This window comes from Ixodes scapularis, unplaced genomic scaffold (assembly GCF_016920785.2).
Source record: "Ixodes scapularis isolate PalLabHiFi unplaced genomic scaffold, ASM1692078v2 PGA_scaffold3__209_contigs__length_174095766, whole genome shotgun sequence".
NCBI classification, from domain to species: domain Eukaryota; kingdom Metazoa; phylum Arthropoda; class Arachnida; order Ixodida; family Ixodidae; genus Ixodes; species Ixodes scapularis.
This window is the reverse complement of record NW_024609868.1, coordinates 92,714,557-92,737,532: the sequence shown is the minus strand read 5'-3', so window position 1 is coordinate 92,737,532 and position 22,976 is coordinate 92,714,557. Positions and strand designations below refer to the sequence as shown.

At 46.1% G+C, this 22,976-nt stretch overlaps 1 protein-coding gene across 2 annotated transcripts in view; it reads left to right on the top strand.

The window, feature by feature from the left end:
• Window positions 1-14,127: 14,127 nt before the first annotated feature.
• The window catches only part of LOC8026816 (putative helicase MOV-10), a 94,083-nt gene continuing 85,234 nt past the window's right edge, over window positions 14,128-22,976 (top strand). Inside the window, exons 1-2 of one of the 2 annotated variants that reach the window (XM_042292551.1) lie at window positions 14,128-14,310; window positions 14,828-14,986. In XM_042292551.1, the coding sequence (XP_042148485.1) occupies window positions 14,267-14,310; window positions 14,828-14,986 (203 nt within the window). In that variant the 5' untranslated portion in view covers window positions 14,128-14,266. The remainder of the gene's footprint in view (window positions 14,311-14,827; window positions 14,987-22,976) is intronic. The other variant, XM_042292552.1, reaches the window with a different exon arrangement.

Here is a 22,976-nt window from a genome sequence, read left to right as displayed (position 1 = left end):
CAATTCTACTGGCTGAGAAAGTGACCAGATATATGAAATCAGCACAAAAAGCTGAACAAGCCTGTGCAGTTTCATTGGGTTTGGTCATAAAATAAGAAAAAAAAAAGCTCTAAGACCAGCAAAATTATTTTCTTCTGGGTTCTTTTTTGGAAACCATGAGCAAAGCTTTTAGTAGTATTTCAACCTTACAAGAAACAATAATAAAAAAAATAAAAAAAAACTACGGGAACGCCTTTTGTGTTTAGATATTCCCGTGTGATTTAGAATAGTTCTGGTGTCCCGCCTTAAAATTATACTGGTACAAATTTACATCGTGAAATTGTCAAGGATTGGGTGAAAATTTAACCTCTTTAAAAATATCATGGGTACAAATTTACGTCGTGAAATTGTCACGGATTGGGAGAAAATTAATAAAAAAACAAATTCTATCTCCGTCTGAAAATAAAATAGATGCTAAGTTCGGACCGGTGACACGCGATGAGGTCCACGCCCGGTGTGGAGTCAGCGGAGAGGGCGGGGGCTAAAAATATGGAGTACCTCGGCAAATTGCTGACGTAAACACGTCAACGCGGACAAACCGGAAAGAGCTCAGACCCTGAGTGAAATGTGAATTCACCAAAAAAGTCACCACACACGTACAAAAAAAAAAAAAAAAGAAACAACAACAACTTAAAAGTGTGCTTTTTTTACACACACACAAAACAAAGATGAATAAATAAAGAGTACTGAAATTTGCGTGACAGACGCGCTTTTTGGTTTCAATCGTGATTTTTTTTTATTTATTTAAATTGTGCAATATGCCGACGAAATAAAGAACTGGATCGATGAAACTAATCTGTCCGCTTAAGTGACTCTTGTGAAACCTTGCTTAACTTTGTGCGGATTTCAACACTTGATTTTTGGTCGTATTGATCAGTACGCAGTTTACAAACAAGACCGAAAGGGAGGCGTAGTGCGTCGTGCGCACGCATCGTCGTGGCCCCCAGGAGCGTGCACCGCAGCGGCGCAACATCCGAGCTTATCTGAGCTGCGAGCAGGCTTCGGGAATGTAACAGAAATTGGGCGCAATGTTGACATATGCCTGCGAACGATCATATAGAGACCCTCGGAGAGAAGGGCGATGCAGGTTTCAAATTTACGCGCGGAGGTTTTTGCTTTTCAAGGTCGTTCATTATGGGACGGAATTTAGGAATGGCAGAAAGGGTTAATAACGGTTTGTGTTTGGTACCTGCTTCACGGTGAGCTAATAAAGCAGGCCTTTTCAAGGTGTGCGGTGTATGGAAATCTTTTACGGGCCGACTATACGAACCATGGATGTGAGGACTATATGGACCGGATGCAAACTGTCTGAGGAAACACTCTTATTTTTCGTCCGAAATTTGACCCTGCGGAAATCTGTAAATATACGGCAGTCACACAATTTGCCGATGCAGTAATAGATGCATTGACTCATTTTCGCAGTGAGGATTCACTAAAACATTAAAGATATGATTCAGACCATCAAAAAATATATTGGACCGTTTTGTCCGGGACAGTAAAGTTGACTGGTCTACAATGATAATCGAATATATAAAAAATATCCGATAATTTTATACAATTAATTTATTGCACTGAATGGTCGAAAGTGTAGAATACTGTAAAACCTAAATTTTGTATACTTTGTAATATTTATTTTTATTCCGTGCCCGAGAATCAAATATCACAATTTGGTCGAATTTCGCAGTTTCCTTCTTTGAATTCTCTATGACACTCTAGAGCCATGCATATCTGCGGGTTACCCGTGGATATCCGCATTAAACTGGCGAATGTGGATAGAAATGAATCATATTTGGAGGATCGCGGATCGGGTGCGAATCAGAGGCTGCGGATGCGGATCGGATGCGCATTTCCGTGGGTCCGGTTCAACATTTTTGCCGGGGAAGCGAGCAAGCCGGCCGTGTCGCGGCAGTCGCCTATTGTTCGCCGCGACCTAGCGGTAGCCGCCGCAGGAGCATCGGGGAGCAATGGCGACGAACAGCACGGCAGGCAGTGTCCCCGTCGTGATTACGAAGGAATTTAAGGCAGTTACGAATTCAGAAAGTTTCTTCGGTAGCCGGTGCCGTCGGCGCAGAATCTGCAGAATTATCGGGAAGTAATAGCAACGGACGCCACAGAGGACAGTAAGCGATTACGAATCCGGAAAGCTTCTTCGGTAGCCGGTGCAGAATCATCGGGGGGACGCAATAGCGATGAGCAGCACAGCGGACAGTGTTCCCGGGGTGATTACGACGGGGTTTAAGGCGGTTACGAATCCAGAAAGCTTCTTCCGTGGTACCTATGAAGAAGGGAAAACTCCTTCGTGAATCTCGCCGCGTGTACGACGTGAAGGAGGTCCGTTTCGGCGGACAAGTGGATGTCACGGCGCGCCGTACTCCGCTAACAAAATTAAGCGCGCCCGAAAAAAAATGCACTTGGCGTTGAGTGGACTGTGGTAATTATGCACGTTTATTTCTGAATCAGCTTGACAATGACTAGACGATTTTTTTAGCGCCGTTCCGTGATTCCCACTACTATCTTCCTGTAGGCTGATGGAAACATCCAAGGGTAGGCTTAGATGGGCGACCGCATTCCGCTTCTCGATTCCGGTGAAGTATTTGCCGCATACTTTAGAGTTGGCCGTCGGTGTCGATGCTGTTGCATCGTCGCTAGAATAGAAAAAAAGTTAATTCTATTATTCGTGAGCAGCTTAAAGCGCGAACTGGAAGGTAAGAAACGCCACTCTGTATGGACGCACAAGTCGCACCTGGCCGCACAGTACTCCGCCTCGTACGCTTCCAAAGGGACGATTTAGTACTTCGTGCCCTGCGCGATCTTCAAAGTACTGTTGCAGCCGACCACGCAGCAATTGTTACGGCTTTCTTGGTGCGGAATAGCTATCTCAGAAATTACAGCGCTAACCCACTACAACGCACAACCAACGCAGCGGCTGGTAGAAGCTCCCCGATGCAATGGACCCGTTTGCCGCTAGGGGCGCCCTGGTCGGGGCTTGAATTAGACCCACACGGTTCCTCCGCACAGTGTAGAGTGAAGAAGCGAGTGATACTATAGAAATTCATCACCGAATGCATTGCGGGAGCGAACTACTTCCTTAGATAAAAGAAATGCATATCGGGAAAATATTGTTCTTTGCGACATGAAAGTTTTGATCCTCCGCGAAGATCGCTTTATAACGTCCTATCTCGTCAAAAATGCTGTTCCTAGAAACAGTAAAGAATGTATGAGCATCAGTCGTCCCAGGAAGGCGTGTTCTTGTTTGGCAGGGAAAGAGCGGAAAGCTTTCTTTGGGCAAAGAAAGCTCAAAACGTACAAGCCACAAGAAGGTAGAAGCCTGGAAGTGGCTCTTCGCCAAGTAGATCGAGGAGACTGAATTTGATCCTCTGGAGTGGCGGAACTTGAGCCAGCACGAGTTTCCGCACCTCGCTCTTGCAGCACAGTTCGTGCATGCCATCTAAACATCAAGTGCACCAACGGAGAGAGAATTCTCATTAGCGGGTATTAATTTTAGAGAGGGGAACCAGTCTGAATCCGTCCAGACGATATTCTGTGTCATAGCCTCTGTGTAAAGGCGGCTGGTTTCTCGATCGGCCGGGCGACGGTCGTCTTGTCCGGCAGCGTGTATGATGCTCCCTCCCCGGTCGTTTTGTGTATAGTTTCGTTTTTCTGACGGGGGACCGCGTGGGCCTTTCTGCCGACGCGGCCCCCCTGGGGAGCGTCTTCCTGTGTTTCCCCCATCGGGATGACCCTTCGGGAAGAAATGTTCTTTTTTTCTTTTGAATCTGGAGGCTTGCGCATTCTAATTTCTACGGGGCTTCTTGTGTTTCAACCTAGGGGTTCCGGAGAGGCGCCGCTGTGTCTGCAACGGAATGCACGGACGAAGTTACGGAGCTGTCGGCTGACGCCACCAAGCGGGAAAACCGGGAACCAGCCGGACCAGGTCGTTCCGCGCCCCTTTGCGTCTCTGGCGGCTTTCGCGGATACGTGTTGTCGGCGCGGTGGCGAACAACTTAATTTGACGGACATGCGAATATTCCTTAACTTTGCCCGACTAGTCATTAGTGTCGTGAAGCCTCTGTAGATTGTTTCCACCCATCACGTGTTTGAAAGCGCGTTTACTCCACAACATACGGTCGCGTGTTTTCGATTTCTTGGATGGGGAGGAATCGCGGAAAAACGTTTTGATTTCTTGTCTGTCTCGAATCACATTCAAAGTGACGACGAATTGGTATCTGATAACTGGTTTCTTTATACGGATGTGGAACAGTACGTGGACCGAGGACGACAGACGAGGCATTTCATGTTGTAGTCAAGTGAATGGGAAGGTTCGATAGCTGCTTTTCTTGAGTTTGGTTGTGTTCGGTTAGCTTCCAGTTTGAGCCACCCGGGTCCATATCACAAGAGCGAATGGCCTTTCTAGCGAACAGTGACATTTGAGCGAATCGACATTTTAGCGAATAACGGGGGCGTGCGTTAACCCAACCGCCGTGCTGCGCTTTACGCCGCTTCGCCGGCGACAGTCTGCGGCGGCTCATTACAAAAATGTGAACCCAGCTGGCCCACCCGAAAACGCCGCTTCCCGGCGTCCGACTATTCGCTAAAGTGTCATTCGGTGAAACGTGGGCGTTCGTTAAAAGGTCATTCGATCAAGTAAGTGCCTCCCGCTTTCAAAAGGTGGGGGACGAGTCTCGCAACGTTAGAAGCTGTCACGGCACTTTGATCTATCGCGCCTCCAATATTTATATTATACCCCCGTCGAAGACAGCAGGAATGTACGTCTGCATTGCTCAGGTTGACCGGCCACAAGAAATACAAATTTTCTCCGTTCAGGATTCGAAGCAAAGTTCAATGCAGAGAGGTTCTGCGTGAATCTCCGATGACGACTCTCTTCAGTTTGTCTCCGTGCTGCCGGCTAGAACCATTTGGCTAAGTTTAAGGAGTAGCTCTCTTTCTCTGTCAAATATACTTTTATTCAGCAGTTCACCTAACAGCTAGTCAACTAAGCTCATATTTCAAAACGAAAATATACTAATATCGCTTTAGTGGGACATAGTACGCAATTTAATAGATAACCCGCTCGTCAAAATGACTCGTCGATTGCTACTAAAACCTGATTTGGAATACGAGTATCAGCTGCTTAGCGGGGCGCCGGCGGGTTAACATGGTCCTTGGCTCAAGGAGCGTTTGCTTAGTTTTCGTCATTTTCCTGTAGCCTGTGCTGTTGACCGAGCAGACGACTGGAGCTGTTTCTTGAACGCGGATACGCACAAAAGCTCGATTTCGCGGACAGATAAGTCGCATGGTCGAGGCATGCGAGTTAGCTGAAAATTACTCTAGGTGGAACAATTCTGAAGTCATCGCCGCTTTCCTTAGATGATCAAAACTGATTAGAGTCTATTACCGTCTCTCCGGAGCCCATAGTTCCGCTTTTGAACGAAATCTCCGAAACGAAAGATTGACATGAAAAGAATAAAAAACACCGGGAAAACAAAACTATGCCTTGCAAGTTTATGTGCACCGGCTACACCTAACCGTCTCAGTTCAAATACCTATAAAATTGATCATTGAACTAAAGAAAATCTGCCAAATTGGACGCGCCAACTGTTCAGGCGGCCCAGCCGAGCCGACGCGACCTGGACTCAGCCGCCATGTTTGTTTGGTGGCTGGAGTCGCCGTTGGAGAGAGAGAGAAGCGTTGTGAGAGAGGTTTGGGGGGGGAGGGCAAGTTAACGAATGTGTATCGACACCCTTGCCAACCATTGGATGATGGATATCACGTGGTTCCAGCAAAACTTTGAAATGATTCGTTGATCCTCGCCCCAGAGTGAGGGGATCAGCGTCTTCAAAAGCCCGTGACTGGAAAGAGAGAGGCTCCTTTCTGGCTTGGATTTGGACTAATTTGGAGGACGGGGATTTCCCCTTGCTTTCATTTCATTTCATTTCATTTCATTTATTTGGCTCAGGAGAGTCGGGAGTACAGCAGAAAGGCCGAAGGCCCATACCAGTTGGTCTGCAAACACCCAAACTAAAGGGGGGGGGGGGGGGGGGGGGGAAGCAAAAGCAACAAAATACTTTTGACAATACATCACAATACAACGTTCATCAGCGTTGTAGAAGCTTTGTACAGGGTGCGGTCGTAAGGGCCAGCACATTCGGCACACTTGAAATTGGGCATGCGACCTATAGACCTTTCCAGCGGCAGTCTCGAACGAAGCGATTTGCAGCGCGCGTCCCTGGTTTTGAGAGGGTAGGTCAGTGTTGCCCGACTGCGCTGAGCTGTGGAGTTTCTCGTCAGTGGGCTGTGGCAGCCTGCGTAGGCGCACTTCCGGACGCTGGTGGAGGCTAAATTGCCGTGTTCTATTTTTCTTTTGTGTTCTATGGCGAATAGGATTTCTCGGCGTTTTTTTAAGAATGCATAGTACTATTTTTGGGAACAAAAACAAAGCAATGAAAGCTGTTTTGGTGTGTCCGTGAGCGACAGAACAAATGCAACTGGAATGTTCCTTCTATTTCATGTTGATCTCTTTACGGCACCATACACTCAGCCGTGTCAATCTACAAAGGTTTTAACCGTCGAAAATATTTGACCACACACGATATTCCAACTGCATGCATATTCCCCACCCACAACATAAAATTCAACCAGTCTCATCAATCGAACAACATATATTGTACGTACCCCACGGTGCCGCGTTATCCGAACAGGACTTGAAAAAGGTCTCAAATAACACAGCATATCCAATAAAGTGTCGACGATCGGACGGAATCCGGCGTGTTTTGGGCACATGTAGAAAGGAGCTGATTTTTGCACAGCTTCAAAGCAAATGAACGAATGTTTCTCTTCCGTCCCCACACCCCGGACCCGACCCTATCAGGTATTTTTCGCGAAGACCCGGAACACAAGCCGGGAAGGCTTTTTGGAGATTATCTCAACGGAAATAATCCTCGAAGAACGTCGAACGGCCCGCGTCGCAGGCTGCTTGACGTTCGCTCTCTTCGTTCGTTTCTTGCGAAGGCCGAGCAGGCTACGAGCCCTGGTAGTCCCTGGTTCTCACAGTGGAAGATAACACACAAAGGATAAGCATCCTAAGCAGGCAAATAAAGTAAAAATTTCCAAGAAAAGCCGGCGAACTCCGAATGCACAATGGAGCTGCGGAGTCACGCTGACCGGGTTTCCACAGCTCAGGCAGGTGGCAGAAATTTCTGGCTAATAGGGGTCGCTCGGTTCGCAAAATGGCGGCGGCCAAAGAGCTTTTTTTGGAAAGGACAGAAAGTTTTATGTCTATTTCTTAAGGCCCTGTCACACTGAGGCAACACGACGGCAACAGCAACACAACACGTTGTCCAACAGTCGGGCAACTTGTTGCTCGCTCCCCGTGTTGTCCGACAAAGCTGTCACACCGCGGCAACTGCACGACAACATGGACGACAACTAAAATGTTGCCTCGGTATGACAGCTTTCGGCAACAAAAACAGCAGCAACTTGTGTTGGACAACGAGTGTTGCCCCGATCGCTGCCTGAGCGAATTTTGGGCCGGCAACACGACAACATAGATAGCTTCGATGGTAGAGTTAGTCCCCTGTCAATAAAGTCTTACTCAAACAAAGGCTTGGAAAACGTTATTTAACAATAATTAGGGCTGGCGTGCAGCTAAAATATTTTCGATTAATGTTTTTGCTGCGTAGTTACGGAAAGTGATTTTCGAAATGGTCACAGCTACGGTCGTGAACGTTCAGACTGGTTTTGAAATTAGAACTCCCGAGAGACCAGCGCACATTACGGAAAGTGAAATAAAATGGCATGCCTACTCACCCACTAATAAAGTATAATAAAAATAATCCAGAAAACCTAAGATTAAAAAATCGAAGCATAAAACGACCACTCTGATCATGATTGTTGATGCTTGGAACTTGGGAACAGCCGCTACCAGACGCCTGATTTGTTTTAAAAATACCCAGGACGTTTTGTGGGAATGAAGCGATCACGTAGCAGCGGTAGGCCAGTAGACAGCGTTGAAAAATATTTATTTCACCGATTGTTATGAAGGCCGATGGTGTCGGTGTCGCAGTTTTGAAGCACTGTCAGTTCAGCTCAACACCACGTTATAAAAGACGCTTTGGGGTACTGCCGGTGCTAACGCAATTTTGCAGTGGAGATAGGAATTGCATGAAAGAACCGGACAGAATCACTTCATACGGTGGCGTAAATCCCGAACACACCTCAGCAATGTCACTTTCCTCGGTTAGGGCTATCTGCTTTGTCAGCGAATGTAGAACATTTCGATAAAATAAAGAGCGCAAAACACTCCCCGCGTCAAGTTTTCTAATCACAGTCACTGGTTGATGTCGTGCCGTGGTAATTCCCGGCCCTTCGAACGCACTAGCACTTTGTAGAGTCACATTTCCAGCGATACCGCGCCGCACACGAACGAAGGTAAACAATCAATATGGCGGAGTATTCCCCGTGTTGTCCTCGCCGTCAGCGCGGTGTGACAGGGTTGTCGGACAACAAATCGGGCAACACGGTTGCCGGGCGGCAGCAACATGTTGCCCGACTGTTGTTGTTGCCTTGATGTGACAGGGTCGCCGGCAACACGACTTCCCCGTGTTGCCGGATAGAGTTGTCCAACTGTTGCCTCAGTGTGACAGGGCCTTTAGAGATCAACTCGGAGGTAGTGACATATTAAAAATGAAACAAAATCGGAGTTTGTGTATTTCCTATGTCCTATAGCAACCCGTTCCGTTCGTCGTCTACACTCTGTGATTGAAGAGCTCGCTTGTGGGTGGCTTGCTCAAAGCAAATTCGCCGAGAACCAATAATAGAGATAGAGGCCTGCGATGACCAAGATATTCGCTATAATTAATACTTTACCCGAAATATGTGAACAATGGCCACCTGGGAGCAAGCTCACAAATCAGGGTGCAGGCGACGGACGTCCGATATTTTCCAGCGCTTATCACCCAGGCGAAACATACCGAGTCGGTGGGCTATGGACGCATTAGCGGCGTCGACATTAGGGAGTTTTCGTAGACCGCGTTTCCCCCTCCGCTAAGCCCTCCGCAACGAAGCAGCCGTTGCTGCGCCGGCGCGCCGATAGCCTTGACTGTAGAGTTCCGGCTAGCGTAGCTGGTTGCGGAGAGCGTTGCGGGACAGCGGAAACGATCTACGAAAACTCCCTATTGTACCGACAAAGTCGCCGGGACAACTGTTCGCCCTACGCAACACGAGGAGCAACATGCGAGGCGCACCTAATTGGATACGTATGCCATTATGAGTCACGGTTTTCCCTGCGGCGCCGTCGTTGCTGCTGTTCTCGCTGCTCAGGACACAAAACACGTTGCTTGTCCCTCTTCGGTGGCCATCGCGTCAACCTTCGACAACATGCAATCACAGAAGCCAAAAGAGACACGAGCAGAAATCTCGAGGGATCAGCCTGCAAGTGACGTCATGCTAGGGAAGAACGGGGCCCCGCACCATGTGGTTGACTTCACACCGCGCGGATGTGCTTGCCAAGGCGTAGGATGTTTTCAACAAAGGTACCAGTTATGTTAGATGTGAGCTTCGAAAAACGTGCCGCGCTTACGATGATGACGTTTAGCCAGTACGTGCAGAATTTTTCGGCATTGGTGCGATCGCGCTACGAGCAGAAAGCCTTCGATATGCCGCCGACGCAGTTTTAAAACATAACTACTGTCGTGTCAAAAAAGAAAAAAAAGCTGAATTGCGTGTTTTAACATTTGACGAACGGCTCTAGGAGTCGCTTGTAGAAAACTTGTTACGATATTGCGAAATACTAGTAAACAACGCAAGGCTATATACCGTCAATCCAGTCGGAGACGCGTTCCAGGCACCATACCTTCGATAACTCTTCGGCGTCTCTGGAGCCTTGAGTGTGGACGCGCAGACGAAGCACGACTGAAGGCAGGGAGCGCGTGTTTAAAGGACCCATGAAACGAATTTTGGGCTGGAGTAAATCAATTTATATTGGGATTTTACTAATAGCACATCCTTCAGTGGGCCAAAAGAACAAAGGTAGAAAGTCAGAAGCCTGACTTTCGCTACGAAAATTTGCAAAACATAGCGCGCTATTTCGTACCTCCTTCCCTTCGTAAACTCTCCGCCTTTTCACTGTGATACATCCGCGGACCCCGCAGCGCGTCACCGGGCTCGTCACCAGGCCCAAGCGCACGTCATACGACACCGGACCTCACTTAATCCCCTTAAGCTGACATTGCGGTGGAAGCTACACGCTTTCCGGACCAATCAGCCGCCTCCCTTTCATCACCTGACCTCATCCTCCCCGGGTCGGTATGCGCGAGAGAGCGTGATCACGTGAAAAATGTATGGCTGGCCCAACGAGCACGTAGCTTCCACAGCACTGTCAGCTTCGGGGTGAACGGGGCGGGGAAAGCAACCAGTCGGAATTTCGAGCGACGGGCTAATCTTCTAGGGGGACAATGGCTGTGTCCGGCTACACAAGCGAGATTCCGAGCAAGAGGGGACTCCCCCCTTTCCGTCTTCTTGAACTGTTGGGTACAATGCGCGATTTATGAGTTGAGGAGGAAAGCTAAACAGGAAAAAGTTGGAAAAGCGTTTCATGACTCGGTCGTGCGTCCGAGAGATTCCGTCAGTGCCATCACATCGCGAGAGCAGACATCTCGCTTTTTGAACCTGTTGAAACATAATCGCCCCCCCCCCCCCTTTTCCTTCTCTTTATTTTTTTTTTCTTTAAGTCTGCCAGTCGCCGTTGTACATGTGAAGCATCCAGCATGGTCACCGCCACACAGGTATACGCAGTGTTGGGAAGTACTTTGTACTATTTCAAGTAGGCTTGAAGGGATATTGAACCGAAATTCGGATTTCGCAAAGTAAGGCTGCAGAAGTGCTGAACAGGGCGCTACGAACTCCAAAACACCACTCGTACATCGATATTTTAAACGGACGGCCGTACTTTTGGAAAAGAAGGGCGCGATCAAGCGAGTTCTTTGACGTGACTGTCCTCCGGGAGAATTTGAGAATGAGGAGATGCGGCCTCGCTTCTCTCCTCCTCGCTTCGGTTCACCAGCTTGACGCGGCGTAGCGAGGAGGAGAGTGAATGGGAATCGTGACGTGCCTTGTCTCGTCGGCCTCGTCGGCCGGGTTCAATCGCGCACTTCTTTTCCAAAAAATACGGCGATCCGTTAGATATATCGCCGTATGAGTGATGTTTTTTGGTTTTGCAGCTTCCCGCCTATCCGCCCGGCCTTGTTTAGCGAGCTCGAAATTTCGGTCCAGTATCCCTTTAAAAAACTTGTACTTTACTTGAAGTACATTCTCTGAGTATGTACTTGTACTTAGAGTATTCTTTTCTGGTACTTTCCGAGGAAAGTACAATTCCCGACTTCAAAGTACATTCCCCAAATTTGGCTCTGTTAAATTTATATCACGAAATGAAGCTTTGTCAACTCCTAAGAAATACTGGGAGGGATATTTTTCTCTATCCAGAAACGCGAGCAGACGACGCATCGCTCTGTTTGTTCGGGGGGCGGCTTTCCCGCAGCCTTTTGAATTCTCGCTACCTCTCGGTCAGTCAGCGCAAGCGAGGTTTTTAGTCGAAGAAAAAGACAACAGAACGTCACAGACTCACAATGTTGTGAGACATTCTCTTTTGTCTTTTCCTTCGACTTGAAAGTTCCTTAATTTTTTTCGTGCCCCAATCTCAGGTGTCACATTATTATTAATTATCACCAGCTCGCTTGCACACTTACACACACACTTACACACTACGAGAGGATTGCTTGCGGAAGCTACGGGGCTGCCGTCATGCTCTCACCTAGTTACATTTTAACCCCCTCGCGCGCAACAAGTCGGCGCAAGCGGCGCTAAATTTAGAAGCCGAATGGACTTCTGAATTTGGCATTATTTCTGAAAATGACCACTTCGCGGCCACTTGAGTTTATCACTATTCGCCGTTGTTTTTGAAAGTAGGCAATGCATACCAGTTAAAAAAATCACTGCATAGGGGAATGAACGGGCATCATTAAAGATTGTGGTAAAATACTTGTATCTTACCTTGAAAATATACATTGCATTTATAGTACTTTAGTTCAAGTACATTGCACCCAGTGTACTTAGTACTTTACTTGAAGTACATTACGTCTCATTTACTTTGTAGTTTACTTGAAGCACCTTTTAGTTGTACTTTACCCAACGCTGGGTATACGGCGGCGATTATACATTGGAAAGTTCCCACACGTCGCTTGTCGGCTGCTCTAATGCCTCTCGGAACTAAATTCATAGAATGAAAACTCATAGTTTAATGCAGATGCTCTGTAAAGTACCTCCCATTCTGAGAGTCTAAAAGGCAAAAATAAAACCGAATAAAAAAAAATTAAGCAATTTTTTGTTATTAATATTTGCATTCGGTGCTTTCCCAATAAATGCCTGCACGTTAGACGGTAAAAAAAAAGGGCTGTGCATATTTGTAAAAAAGAAAAACACACACAAAAAAAAACACACACACATAATTAAAGAAAAAAAAATGTTTGATCGCGAAAGGTGGAGGGTGTTTCGCAGGGCAAAAACTTAATTACTCCCCCTTTTCCTGTGTCCGTCTTCTTTTACTAAGTTTCCAATCTTTTACCACAGTCTGGGGTAATTTTCAACAATATTCTTCGTGGTATGGTATCGATGAGGACCATATTTCTTTATGTCAAGTGGACCACAACGTTCTTTGTGTGTTTGTCTCTTTTTGTGTAAACTCCGTAACGCGCTTCGAAAAGAAAAAAAGAAAAAAAGAATACAGCAAAAACTAGAAATTTAGGATTTTTGAGGCGAAAGGGGATGTTTCTGTTTGTATTTACTCCTCAATATTTTTACTTTTTTTCTTGAGGTGTGTAGACAGTCTTCAGCAGTGATGGACCGAATCTGCCGGCAAAGTTCCGCACATGCTGCATTTTCGAAGGAAAGTTCGGCAAAGATTCGGCAAACGTCTGTGCACGCGCGAGAACGCGACATGGCCATGGATTGCAAATGGATACCGCGCGGTCGTGCGGTTACCACTCCTCCTTCGTAACGTGTAGTACAACCAGCATTTACGGCGAGGTGTCGAGTAGGCAACAAGACGTTTGTGAGCTTTGTGAGTGCGGTTCTCTTCAAAATTTTCTGCCTCGAGACCAGAAGATCGACCAGTAATTTACGCTGTCCACTGCGCAAGTGACAAATGATGCGGTACATTCTTGATGACGTGATTTTCATTTAACCTTTCCAGTGATGCAACGAGGTAGTTACAACATTGACTGACAATTACTTTAAAGCACCCGTCGCAGTTATAACAAACTTCTTTTCGGCTCACAAGTTGTTTGTGCCAAAACCAATAAGATTTCAATTTAATTAGCGTTATTTCGCGGTTTGCATGTATCTGCATAAAGCCACAAAGAACTGTCATGCTCGACATTTCACATTCTACATTCCTAACTCTTCGCATCTTCCTAAACTTACGTGTGTGGCCTAACACCAGAAACCGGCACTTCAAAGGTTACAAACAAGACGTCGCGAATATGGCACCCACACTTTCATGCAAAGCTTAGTGACTCAAATCGAAAAACATGCAAGGCTCAGCAACCGCAGCATTTGTTTTCGCTCACAAAACGGTGACACCAAGAGAAAGTAAGAAAGCAGTCACTTGCAGGCTTGCACTGATAAAGCTTCAAAATCGAAACACTCGTAGCGTGATTCGTGACTGCGCCGGGTACTACTCAACCTCGTTGTCACGCCACTTCTGCAAGAAGTCACTTGTAAAATTGCCAGTAAACACAAAAGCACGACACCGATACAATTATCTTGCAGAATATCACCTTATTTAGTGATAACTGTAGGTTAAAAAAAATATTTTTCGCGAGAAAAAATAAAATTTCAACGTTAAGTCTGGCAACAATGTGTTTTTGCCGAGTCTGCCGAATTTTTAGAAAAGTTCGGCGCCGAATTTTCGATCCAGCAAAAGTTCGGCCCACTTCAAAAACCTGCAGAAAAGAAAAATAGGGGCGCATAGGGAATCTAGGCATCTAGGGAATTGGCCGGCGCTTCGCGCATGCGCACTGGGCGCGCCAACCATGCACGCGGATGACGCCGATGATGCGACGCGCGGTTAGTTCGGTTTGTTATCTTGACGCGGTCGGTTGTGTAGTGTGTGCTGCTGCTGCGGGTGCCTGTTGTCAGTCTGCGGTCTTCATGTGCGTCGGCGGAAAGCGAAACTATGTCTGCGGACACCCCGTTGTGTGCGAGCGACACCGTTTATAGGTATGCGGTAGATTTGTGTTTACCTGCTGCATATGGCATATGTACGACGGAATCTGGGGGGCGTGCGTATGTGCATATGGATAAAATTCATTTAGTCCCGTACATGTCTTTCTTTAGGACGTGTAGTTTAGGACGTGCAGCCTTTAGGACGTGTTTCTTTGGGACCTAAGTAGTTTGACACTTCGTCCTCTATGCGATTAATCTCAATCCGAATTCTTCGAGTACGCTCGGAAACAAAGAATCCGTTTTTCAAGACTTTCACGGTTTTACTTTTCAAACGGCATTTCACAGCTTTTGAAGCGCAGTGTATTTTTTTTTTTTTTTTTTTGGCTCTGATAGTAGGAATTATCGCTGCTTAGCAAGTTGTGGCGGTTCCACAGGTTAGGGTATTATTTTCGTACCTCGGGCTTGTGTTGTATGTTATTAGGAGTACTACTATACCTGTCCTTCGGTGGTTTAGGATGCCCATAGCTGGCGCGTGCATGCTTATTGCCGGTGCTCTTGGCTTTCGTTCCAGCGTTTCTGCGGTACCAGCGCTTCCAGCGATGTCCGACGAGGACGAGCTGACTGAGCCACGCGGTCCGAGTTGTAGGCCCGACCAAGACGCTGAGCCGAACGGCGCACATTCAAAGGCAGACTTCGTGGCATTCCTCAGGCGTCACTTGTGCCAAGACGAGTGAGAAAATGTTTGCACCATTGCCGATCTATCTGCAACACAGCGTTAATACGAAAGTCCAGTCGACCGTTAATTTCTGCACGGTCGATCAGCGTTTCGACATCTTTGTTTCGTGGTTTCTAGTTTGGACGTTGTACGAAGCTGAAGGCTTGACAGCCTCTACGGATCCGTTAAAATGTTTTCCTAGTGCCTTTGTTCTGCATTCACCGAGATGCTGAAAGGGTGTTTTATTTTTCTAGCATCCATTACTGAATTCTAGCACGTTCGTGGCGCGTATGGCAGCCATCTTGGACATGCTCGTTTTCAATAATTGCCTTATTTTATTGCAGTCTTAAGAGGTGGTTTGATTATATACTGTGTCAGCCAAGCATAGTTTACTGTTTGTGTGTGAAAATAATGCTCTACGATTTCGAGGACAGTTTTAACAGCATGCACAGGAGACTTTAGGATAGCGGCATGCACAGGAGACTTTAGGATAACGGCATGCACAGGAGACTTTAGGATAACAGCATGCACTGGGGACTTTAGGATAACAGCATGCACAAGACACTTTAGGATAACAGCATGCACAGGACACTTTAGGATTATATAATCATGTGGACTTACAGGGGAGCTCCGCTGATATTCTTATAGTCTTCGATTTGGCTGGAAATTGGCAGACCACATCAATAACCCTTTCTCGCAGGTCGCGTGTTTTACGCCCTCTGCTGGCGCTATTGTTTTCTCTACACCCTTTTAACTTTTATGCCTCATTTAGTAGGTATTATAGAGATACCTTGATGTATTCAAATATTTTTAGGCATTTGATTGTTTTCTAAAAAACATGTCAAACTCGTCACTCCAGTCGCTTTTCGGTCAAATTTGACTGGTCATTACTTTTTCTGTACTTAAGTTAAATTTTCTTTCTTTGGCTCTACAGAAAGCCCAAAGCAAGCCCATTATAGATATAATAATATCATTATGATCTGTCAACTAGCTGCTCCGCTACCTTCACGTAAACATTGTAAGAAATAACAAATGTTGAAAGTTTGAGGTCGATTTTCTCAAAAAACCATTCATAAATTTTTATTTTTTAAATTCTTTTAGACATAGTCTACTACAAGAAAAATCAGTCTAGAAATGTAATATTTTGGTTGTATGTCCTCTGAGCCGCAATCGCGTGAAAGATGTGAACATTAGTTAATTTTCACAAGTTTGCGTGAAGGTAGCGGAGCGGCTAATCGGCAGATAATAATGATATTACTATATCTGTACTAGGCATGGTTAGGGCTTACATTATATTTGTTTTGGGCACCCAACGTACACTCTCGGAGTTCCGCTCACGTGGCCGATCTGTTGACGAGAAGCGGCCATTTCACCTAACCCAGCCATACACGCCTCTTCGCGGCGACAGTCTGATGCAGCTTATTAGAGAAAAAAAGCTAATTTGAGTCGTCGAAACAATCTGTTGACGAAACGTCTGTCGTTGAACTGCTCGTCACTGGCAAGCGAGGTTGTTGCATGTGCATAAAGACTACAGTTGCTGCAGTTAACCACGATGCAGGCAAGTATCCAGGGAGAGGGTCCATGGGGCCTGGGCCCCCCTTGAAAGCTTTCATTTTGCTGGGGCCTCCTCTCCCCCCTCGTCTCATACAGCATTTTGTATGTTGTATGGGAGGTATGCTCGACAGTTACATTTTGCATACAATTTTGGGAGTCAGTTGGCAACGGAGCGGAGTGGCATGGTTTCGGTTTGGATCGAACAGTCGTAGTCTCTGCTCGCGCAACGAAGTATGCACAACTGCAAGCCTGCCGAAGTTGCCCTCACTTACATGCAAACATGATAGCACGACAGACGCACCTGCTGGGACGCTTGCAATCCATTGTTTCATATTTGCTTACTTTTGACGAAAATATTGCACTTCGGGTATCGGTAAAAGGGCGGCAAGTGGTATTTCGGAATTGCTCGGCGATGCCTACAGCACTGTGCACTTGTGGGATGTCTCATTATTAAAACCACAAGCAGAGTTCCATCACAACAAGTCACATCAGAACACAACACAAAATGCCTTTCCTTTGTACAGCACTTAAAACAGATATTACTGTTTTCATTGCTCCAAAAGGTACTCCAAAATAGCTTAGAAGAATTGCGTCGCTGCACAACTCATAAGAAGTGCTCAGGTGCCCTTGGACTTCTTTAATGCTCTGTTATCGCGCGACAGACAATGCCTAAGCAGAAGTGCAAGTTCAACAAGGTGCTGAAGAAGGAGTTTCCATCCACAAAGAAGACAAAGTCGGAGTCCGATGACCTCTGCGATAAATGCGGAAGAGACTTTTCTGTTGCCCACAGATGTTTTGACATCGTGAAACACATCAGCACTGAGAAGCACAAGCAGAAACTGTCAGCTGCTGCCTCTTCCTTTTCAGTCAATGGGCTACGTTTTAAAACTTCAGCAGAAACTTTTCGACGAGAAGTTTGCCTGAGCTTGCACGAAGGCTGAAGTGATTGCCTTGAACGTGCTCACTTCTGCAGTAGAAGAGTTGAAGGCAGACCTTTCAGGACGCTCAGTTTATTGGTCTTCTGTGATGAATCAAACCACAAGGATATGAAAACATTTCCAGTAATGGTCTGCTACCTCAGCTCTGCTGTAGGAGTGCAAACAAAGCTGCTTGAGGTCGAAACATTGCCAGGCGAGACTTTGATTATAGTGAGCCAGTACATCATGAGCGCACTGGAAGCCAACAACATAACGTTGAAGCTGGTTGCTTTCAGCGCCGACAACGCCAACTGCAATTGTGGTGCTGCCGCGTGGAACAGGAAGAACTATGTCTTTGCAAGAATACAGAACACTTACACTCACAAGCTCATTGGGATTAACTGTGCGGCACACATAGTCCACAGCCCCATCCAGACTGCAGCTGACTGCCTCCCAATTGACATTGAAGCTTTGATTGTTAAGGTATATTCATACTTTTACGTCTATATAGTCAGGGTGGAGTCATTTAAAGAGTTGTGCAACTTCGCATGCATGGAGTACCAGTGGCTCCTGGTAAAGCTAGGTGGTTGGCATTTATGCCAGCTGTTGAGAGGATGCTGAAGCTCTTTCCTGCTTTGAAGCCATTCTTTTTCAAGGCGGACAAGAGCCCCCTTTTTGATCAAAACATTTTTTTGGAGATGCATGTGGAGATCTTTAACTCTACTTTTTGCACAACCAAGCTGCCATGTTTCAAGTGACTGTGCTGCAGATCGAAGGAGACTCGAAGACTGCCATCGAAGTCCAGAAAGCCTTAAACCAGCTGCAGACGAAAGTCCAGGACAAACTTCAGCGGGGATTTTTGCCGTCGGGTGTGTGCTCCGTGATTACTACGCTTTAGGGACCAGAAGTTGGAAGAGGATCGGTAACGGAAGTTGTGAGGAATTTCTATCGGACATGCATGTCATACCTCCAGCGATGGTGCAACCAGTTTGATGATATTAGCGGTCTCTCCTGGGCCTCTCTCGACGCAGCACTACTTTTGGGACAATGTTCAGAAAAGTGAGCAGGTCATCGATTCAGAGTTCATCCACATCCGTCTTGAGGAGAACACTTTATTTGATGAGGCATGCAATGTTTCGTGTTCTTTCATGGCCAAAAAGCTGAAAGAATGGAAGAGCCACCAGAAACCGGTTGAGGAACGGTGGGTGGAAGTGCTTCAGCATTTCGAAAGAAATTGTGCCTTGCGGCAACGTGAAGACAATCACTGAGTACTGCATGTGTGTGCCAAGTACGAATGTGCCAGTGGAGAGGGTGTTTTCGTTGATGAACAAGGTATGTAGTGTAGGGAAGACATAGCTTCATGTGGCAACACTCAAGGCAATGCTGATGCTCAAGGTGAACGTCCATATATGACCTGTAAACAATACCACAGACACATCAGCAAAAATTAAGGACTACTAAAAGGATCCATTCTAACCAAAAGTATGAAGTCTGCATACCGGCTAAGAGGAAAACTGAAACTGGAGGGAAAGTAATGCTGCACAGTGTGGATGACACAATAAAAATTGGGATTTGTTGACTTTAACTACATGTCACGATTTTAAGTCCTCCCCTCCTACTCTGGGGTCTGGAGAATATGGTCACTAACTTAAAGCAAAAAATAAAAATATTCTTTAATATTCAAAGAAGTAGTAGGAAACAAAATAGTACGAATATGTTTATCACGGCGTCTCCTAACTGCCGTGTCGTTTTTAGAGCGCAGCTCTTGGGCGCCCGTTTCTGGCTTGAGCGGCGTCGGCGTAGCCGTGCGTTGCATGATGGGACGTTTCCCCTACTGACGTCACGTGCGACGTCACGAAGGTTGCTTGTGCAACCACGAGGTGAAGGTCACGACCTTCACGTGAGATGCAAGAGTGACATCACTAGGGTCATGAGTGACGTCATAAGGGGGGGTGGGGGAAGAGGAGAGCTGCTCTCTAATTCTGTATTACAGGAAAATGTAAATGTCTTTTTTTTTTTTTTTTCATCTTCGGTCAGAGCACAAAGGTTTTAATCAGGTTAAGACTGTGTAAGGAATAAAACCTGATTTATTTGATTTAAATTGCTGTTGGTAAAAAATTTATTCTTTACCACAAGATGTATTTTAATTTGTCCCATCTCTGATAATGATGTGGAAAAAATAATTATTTTAAATGTAAAGACTTCCAGTAACATTTCTTTTTGTTGGTGAAACTCCACCATACTATAACTAGGTTGTATCCTTTCCGGTATACTTTCAGATGTTTATCGGTGTTTATTTCTAGAATACCAGTGCTTTTTGGTGATTTCTCTCGCACAGACACTAAAAACTGTGATTATCGTGGGGAGACAATTGCATATTTAAACGTCCACTGGAAATGAAAACAGTTCAAATTGTATTTATATATTTTACACAATCTTTCTCACTCGAATATTGTAGTATATGCATGGCTACAGTCCTAGGCTTGTGTTGGTCACTGCCGCCCGCTCCTTCCTGTTGACTGCGCACAATTTCGAGAACGTCCACTCAACATTTTTGCTGGACACGGGAAGCCCCAAGACGTCCAATGAGGCTTGGGACAGTTTTGGCCTGTCTGATGCATGCAGCTTCCACAAGGGCATGGGGTCAACTACAGTACTGATGTCATACTGGTGGTAATGAAGAAACTCGGCTTCCAGATCGCTGACCTTACATTCATCAAATAGAAGCCTGAAGGTGCTTTCATAGGGAGCAAATACCGTATTTTCCGGTGTATAAGACGCACCTTTGTATAAGACGCACCCACCCTATATGCAGGCTTTCATTGAAAAAGTTGGTATATAAGAACGCACCCGTGTATAAGACGCACCCGAATTTATCCACATAGTCGTGTATAAGACGCACCCGAATTTATCCACATAGCCGGTCTTCAAGTTCAGGCCACCGCGCCTTCTTTCCGCGGTCAGCCTTTTTTCCACTTTTCATCGCCTGTAGTTTGGTGGACGACTGTCGCCATGTGCGAATCATCTTCTCGGTGACGTCGAAACGGCGACCTGCAGCCCGGTTACCGTGTTCGGTAGCGTACTCGACCGCAGATAATTTAAACTTCGCTGTGTAGCTCTTGCGCGACTGCGGTGGCATATTGTAGCAAGACCGGGCAGATGGCAGGAAAACACGACGACGCACGTACGCAGAGCGAACAAAGATGAAAATGGCGACTGAAAAAGAGAGGCGGCTTGTCCTGGCTTGTCTTGGCGAGAAGCGTGATTGTCGCCATCTGTTGGCATTTCACATTACTTACGCCTGGGACCTCCGCATCCGCAACGACCGCATGTTTGCAATCTTGGAGTTCACCTAAAACGTGGCACGCGGTGGTCCCCGTATTGAAGTATCACCGTGTTACGACCGCGTGATCGGTAGCGATATTTTGTTTTTGGTGAAACAAGCTTGAACATCAACCGAGTAAATTTCAAATTTCTGAACTCGCAAAAAAAAAATAAAAAATTCGCGTATAAGACACACCGTTGTATAAGACGCACCAGCAAGAACTTTTGAAAAAAGCCGCGTCTTATACACCGGAAAATACGGTACCTTTGGCAGCTCCATTTGCACACAAGGGTTAACTATCTGCACGCAGAACCAGAGCGATTCATCCGTGAACTGGAGATTATCAGCGATGTTTCGTGAAACAGTCTTGAACCACTTGTCATGGATTGCGCGGTAGTAAGCCAAAAATGAGCTCTGACCTTAGGACCTCTTCAGTCATCTTCAGAAGTGCTATAGATTTTGAGAGGCAGTGGATTCAACCTTTTCAGCAAAGTTGGGAACGTTACACTGAGAAGAAAGCACACCTCGTGCATGAGGTTTTTTTTCTGATTCGAGATATTTAATGAAGTGAAGTAGCGAGCACGAAGTTTCGTGGATGAAAGTCATTTTGATAACAAGTTCTTGCAAGGAATCTGTAGTTGAAATAAGTGCATTCAGCCTTGCACTTCTGACCACTGTGTCATTACTATTCAGAAAATATAGAATTGGACATAGTAATGCAAAACATCCATGAGCGCCTCTTAAAAGGAAAATCACTGTAAAGGAATAACCATGCCCAAGCGAAAATTTTCAACTGGGACCAATTGGTCTCAGTTGCAACTGGTTTATGGAACAATTCTCAGTTGCAGCTGCCAACTGGTCCCAGTTCGAGTTGGTCCCAGCTGGAATTGGTCCCAGTTGCAACTGGTCCCAGTTGGAGTTGGTCCCAGTTACCGCTGGTACCAACTCCAGCAACAATGAAACACGACACAAAATGGAAGGTTAATTGATAAGACTTTACTGTCAAAAACTTGGAGAATGAAACTAAATAATAGGTTCGGTGACGTACATGCTCCGGGTTTAGCCACTTGCTTGCGATGGTTGAATTGCTTTTTCAGAGGTAGTATTCGTGAGATGAAGGAAGATCGGCCGCTGGCGTCTGTTAGTGAAGATGTCCTCAGCTTCTCTCCCAATCGCGTGAAGAAAGGTGCTCACCCGTGATCCCGCGTTGCGCAGGTGAAGTCCTGATAGGATGCGGTAGCGCTCCCACCTTGCAATCTCTGTCACAACAGTCGAACATTTTCGAGGTAGACCTCTCGCCATTGTGCTCTCCGCGGCGTTTTCTTCCGTCCGGTCTTTCCTGGGTGCCCTCTGATCGCTGAACTGCATCTTTCCATCCTCGAAGTTCACCGCCGCCACCATGGTGTGTCTGCAGTTAGGTCCAAAGAAGCGCAGCTGTAGTTTTGACATTTTCATAACGACGCCAACTTAAGCGGGCGATGGCGACCCTTCTCTACCGCGTCCGTCCGACTCCGGCGTCAGCATAGGCAGCGCCATCTGTCGACAGCGCGTACCACTATTCCGCACCCGCGTGCCACGGCGGCTGGCTAGCTCTGATTGGCCAAAAGATAAATTTATTTATTAAAAGAAAAAAATACTGTAGGTGTTTAAACAAATGTTTTAACATATTTTAATGATGCACTAAATGTTCATTTTGGTGAACACATTTTGCCACTAATTATATTTTCCAATTAAAAAGATTATTTAGTTTATTAAATGTTTTATATTAGTTTTATAAATATATAAATGCACCCAGTAATTCAAAAATTTCCCTATATGTATAAATCTGAAAATTTAAGTGTTTTTAGTTTTCTTCATTAGCAAAGGTCAATACACCCCCAACTTGTCAAAATTGTTGCCCGGTGTGAACTGGGAACGGGAAAGGCATTTGAAGTCCGACTGGGAATCGCTCCAACCAGTTACTTTCCTAACTGGTCCCAGTTCACTCCATTCCCAACTGGGAGTCAAACCAGTTGACCCCCAACCGGGAATGGTTCAAACCAGTTGACTCCCAACTGCGAATGGTTGAAACCAGTTAACCCCTCAGCTGGTCCCAGTTCATTCCCAGTTGGTACCAGTTGAAACCAGTTGAGGTGCCAACTGGTCCCAGTTAGAAATTTTCGCTTGGGTTTACAGACACTTCGGTTCAAGATTAATAGAGTGACAAAGA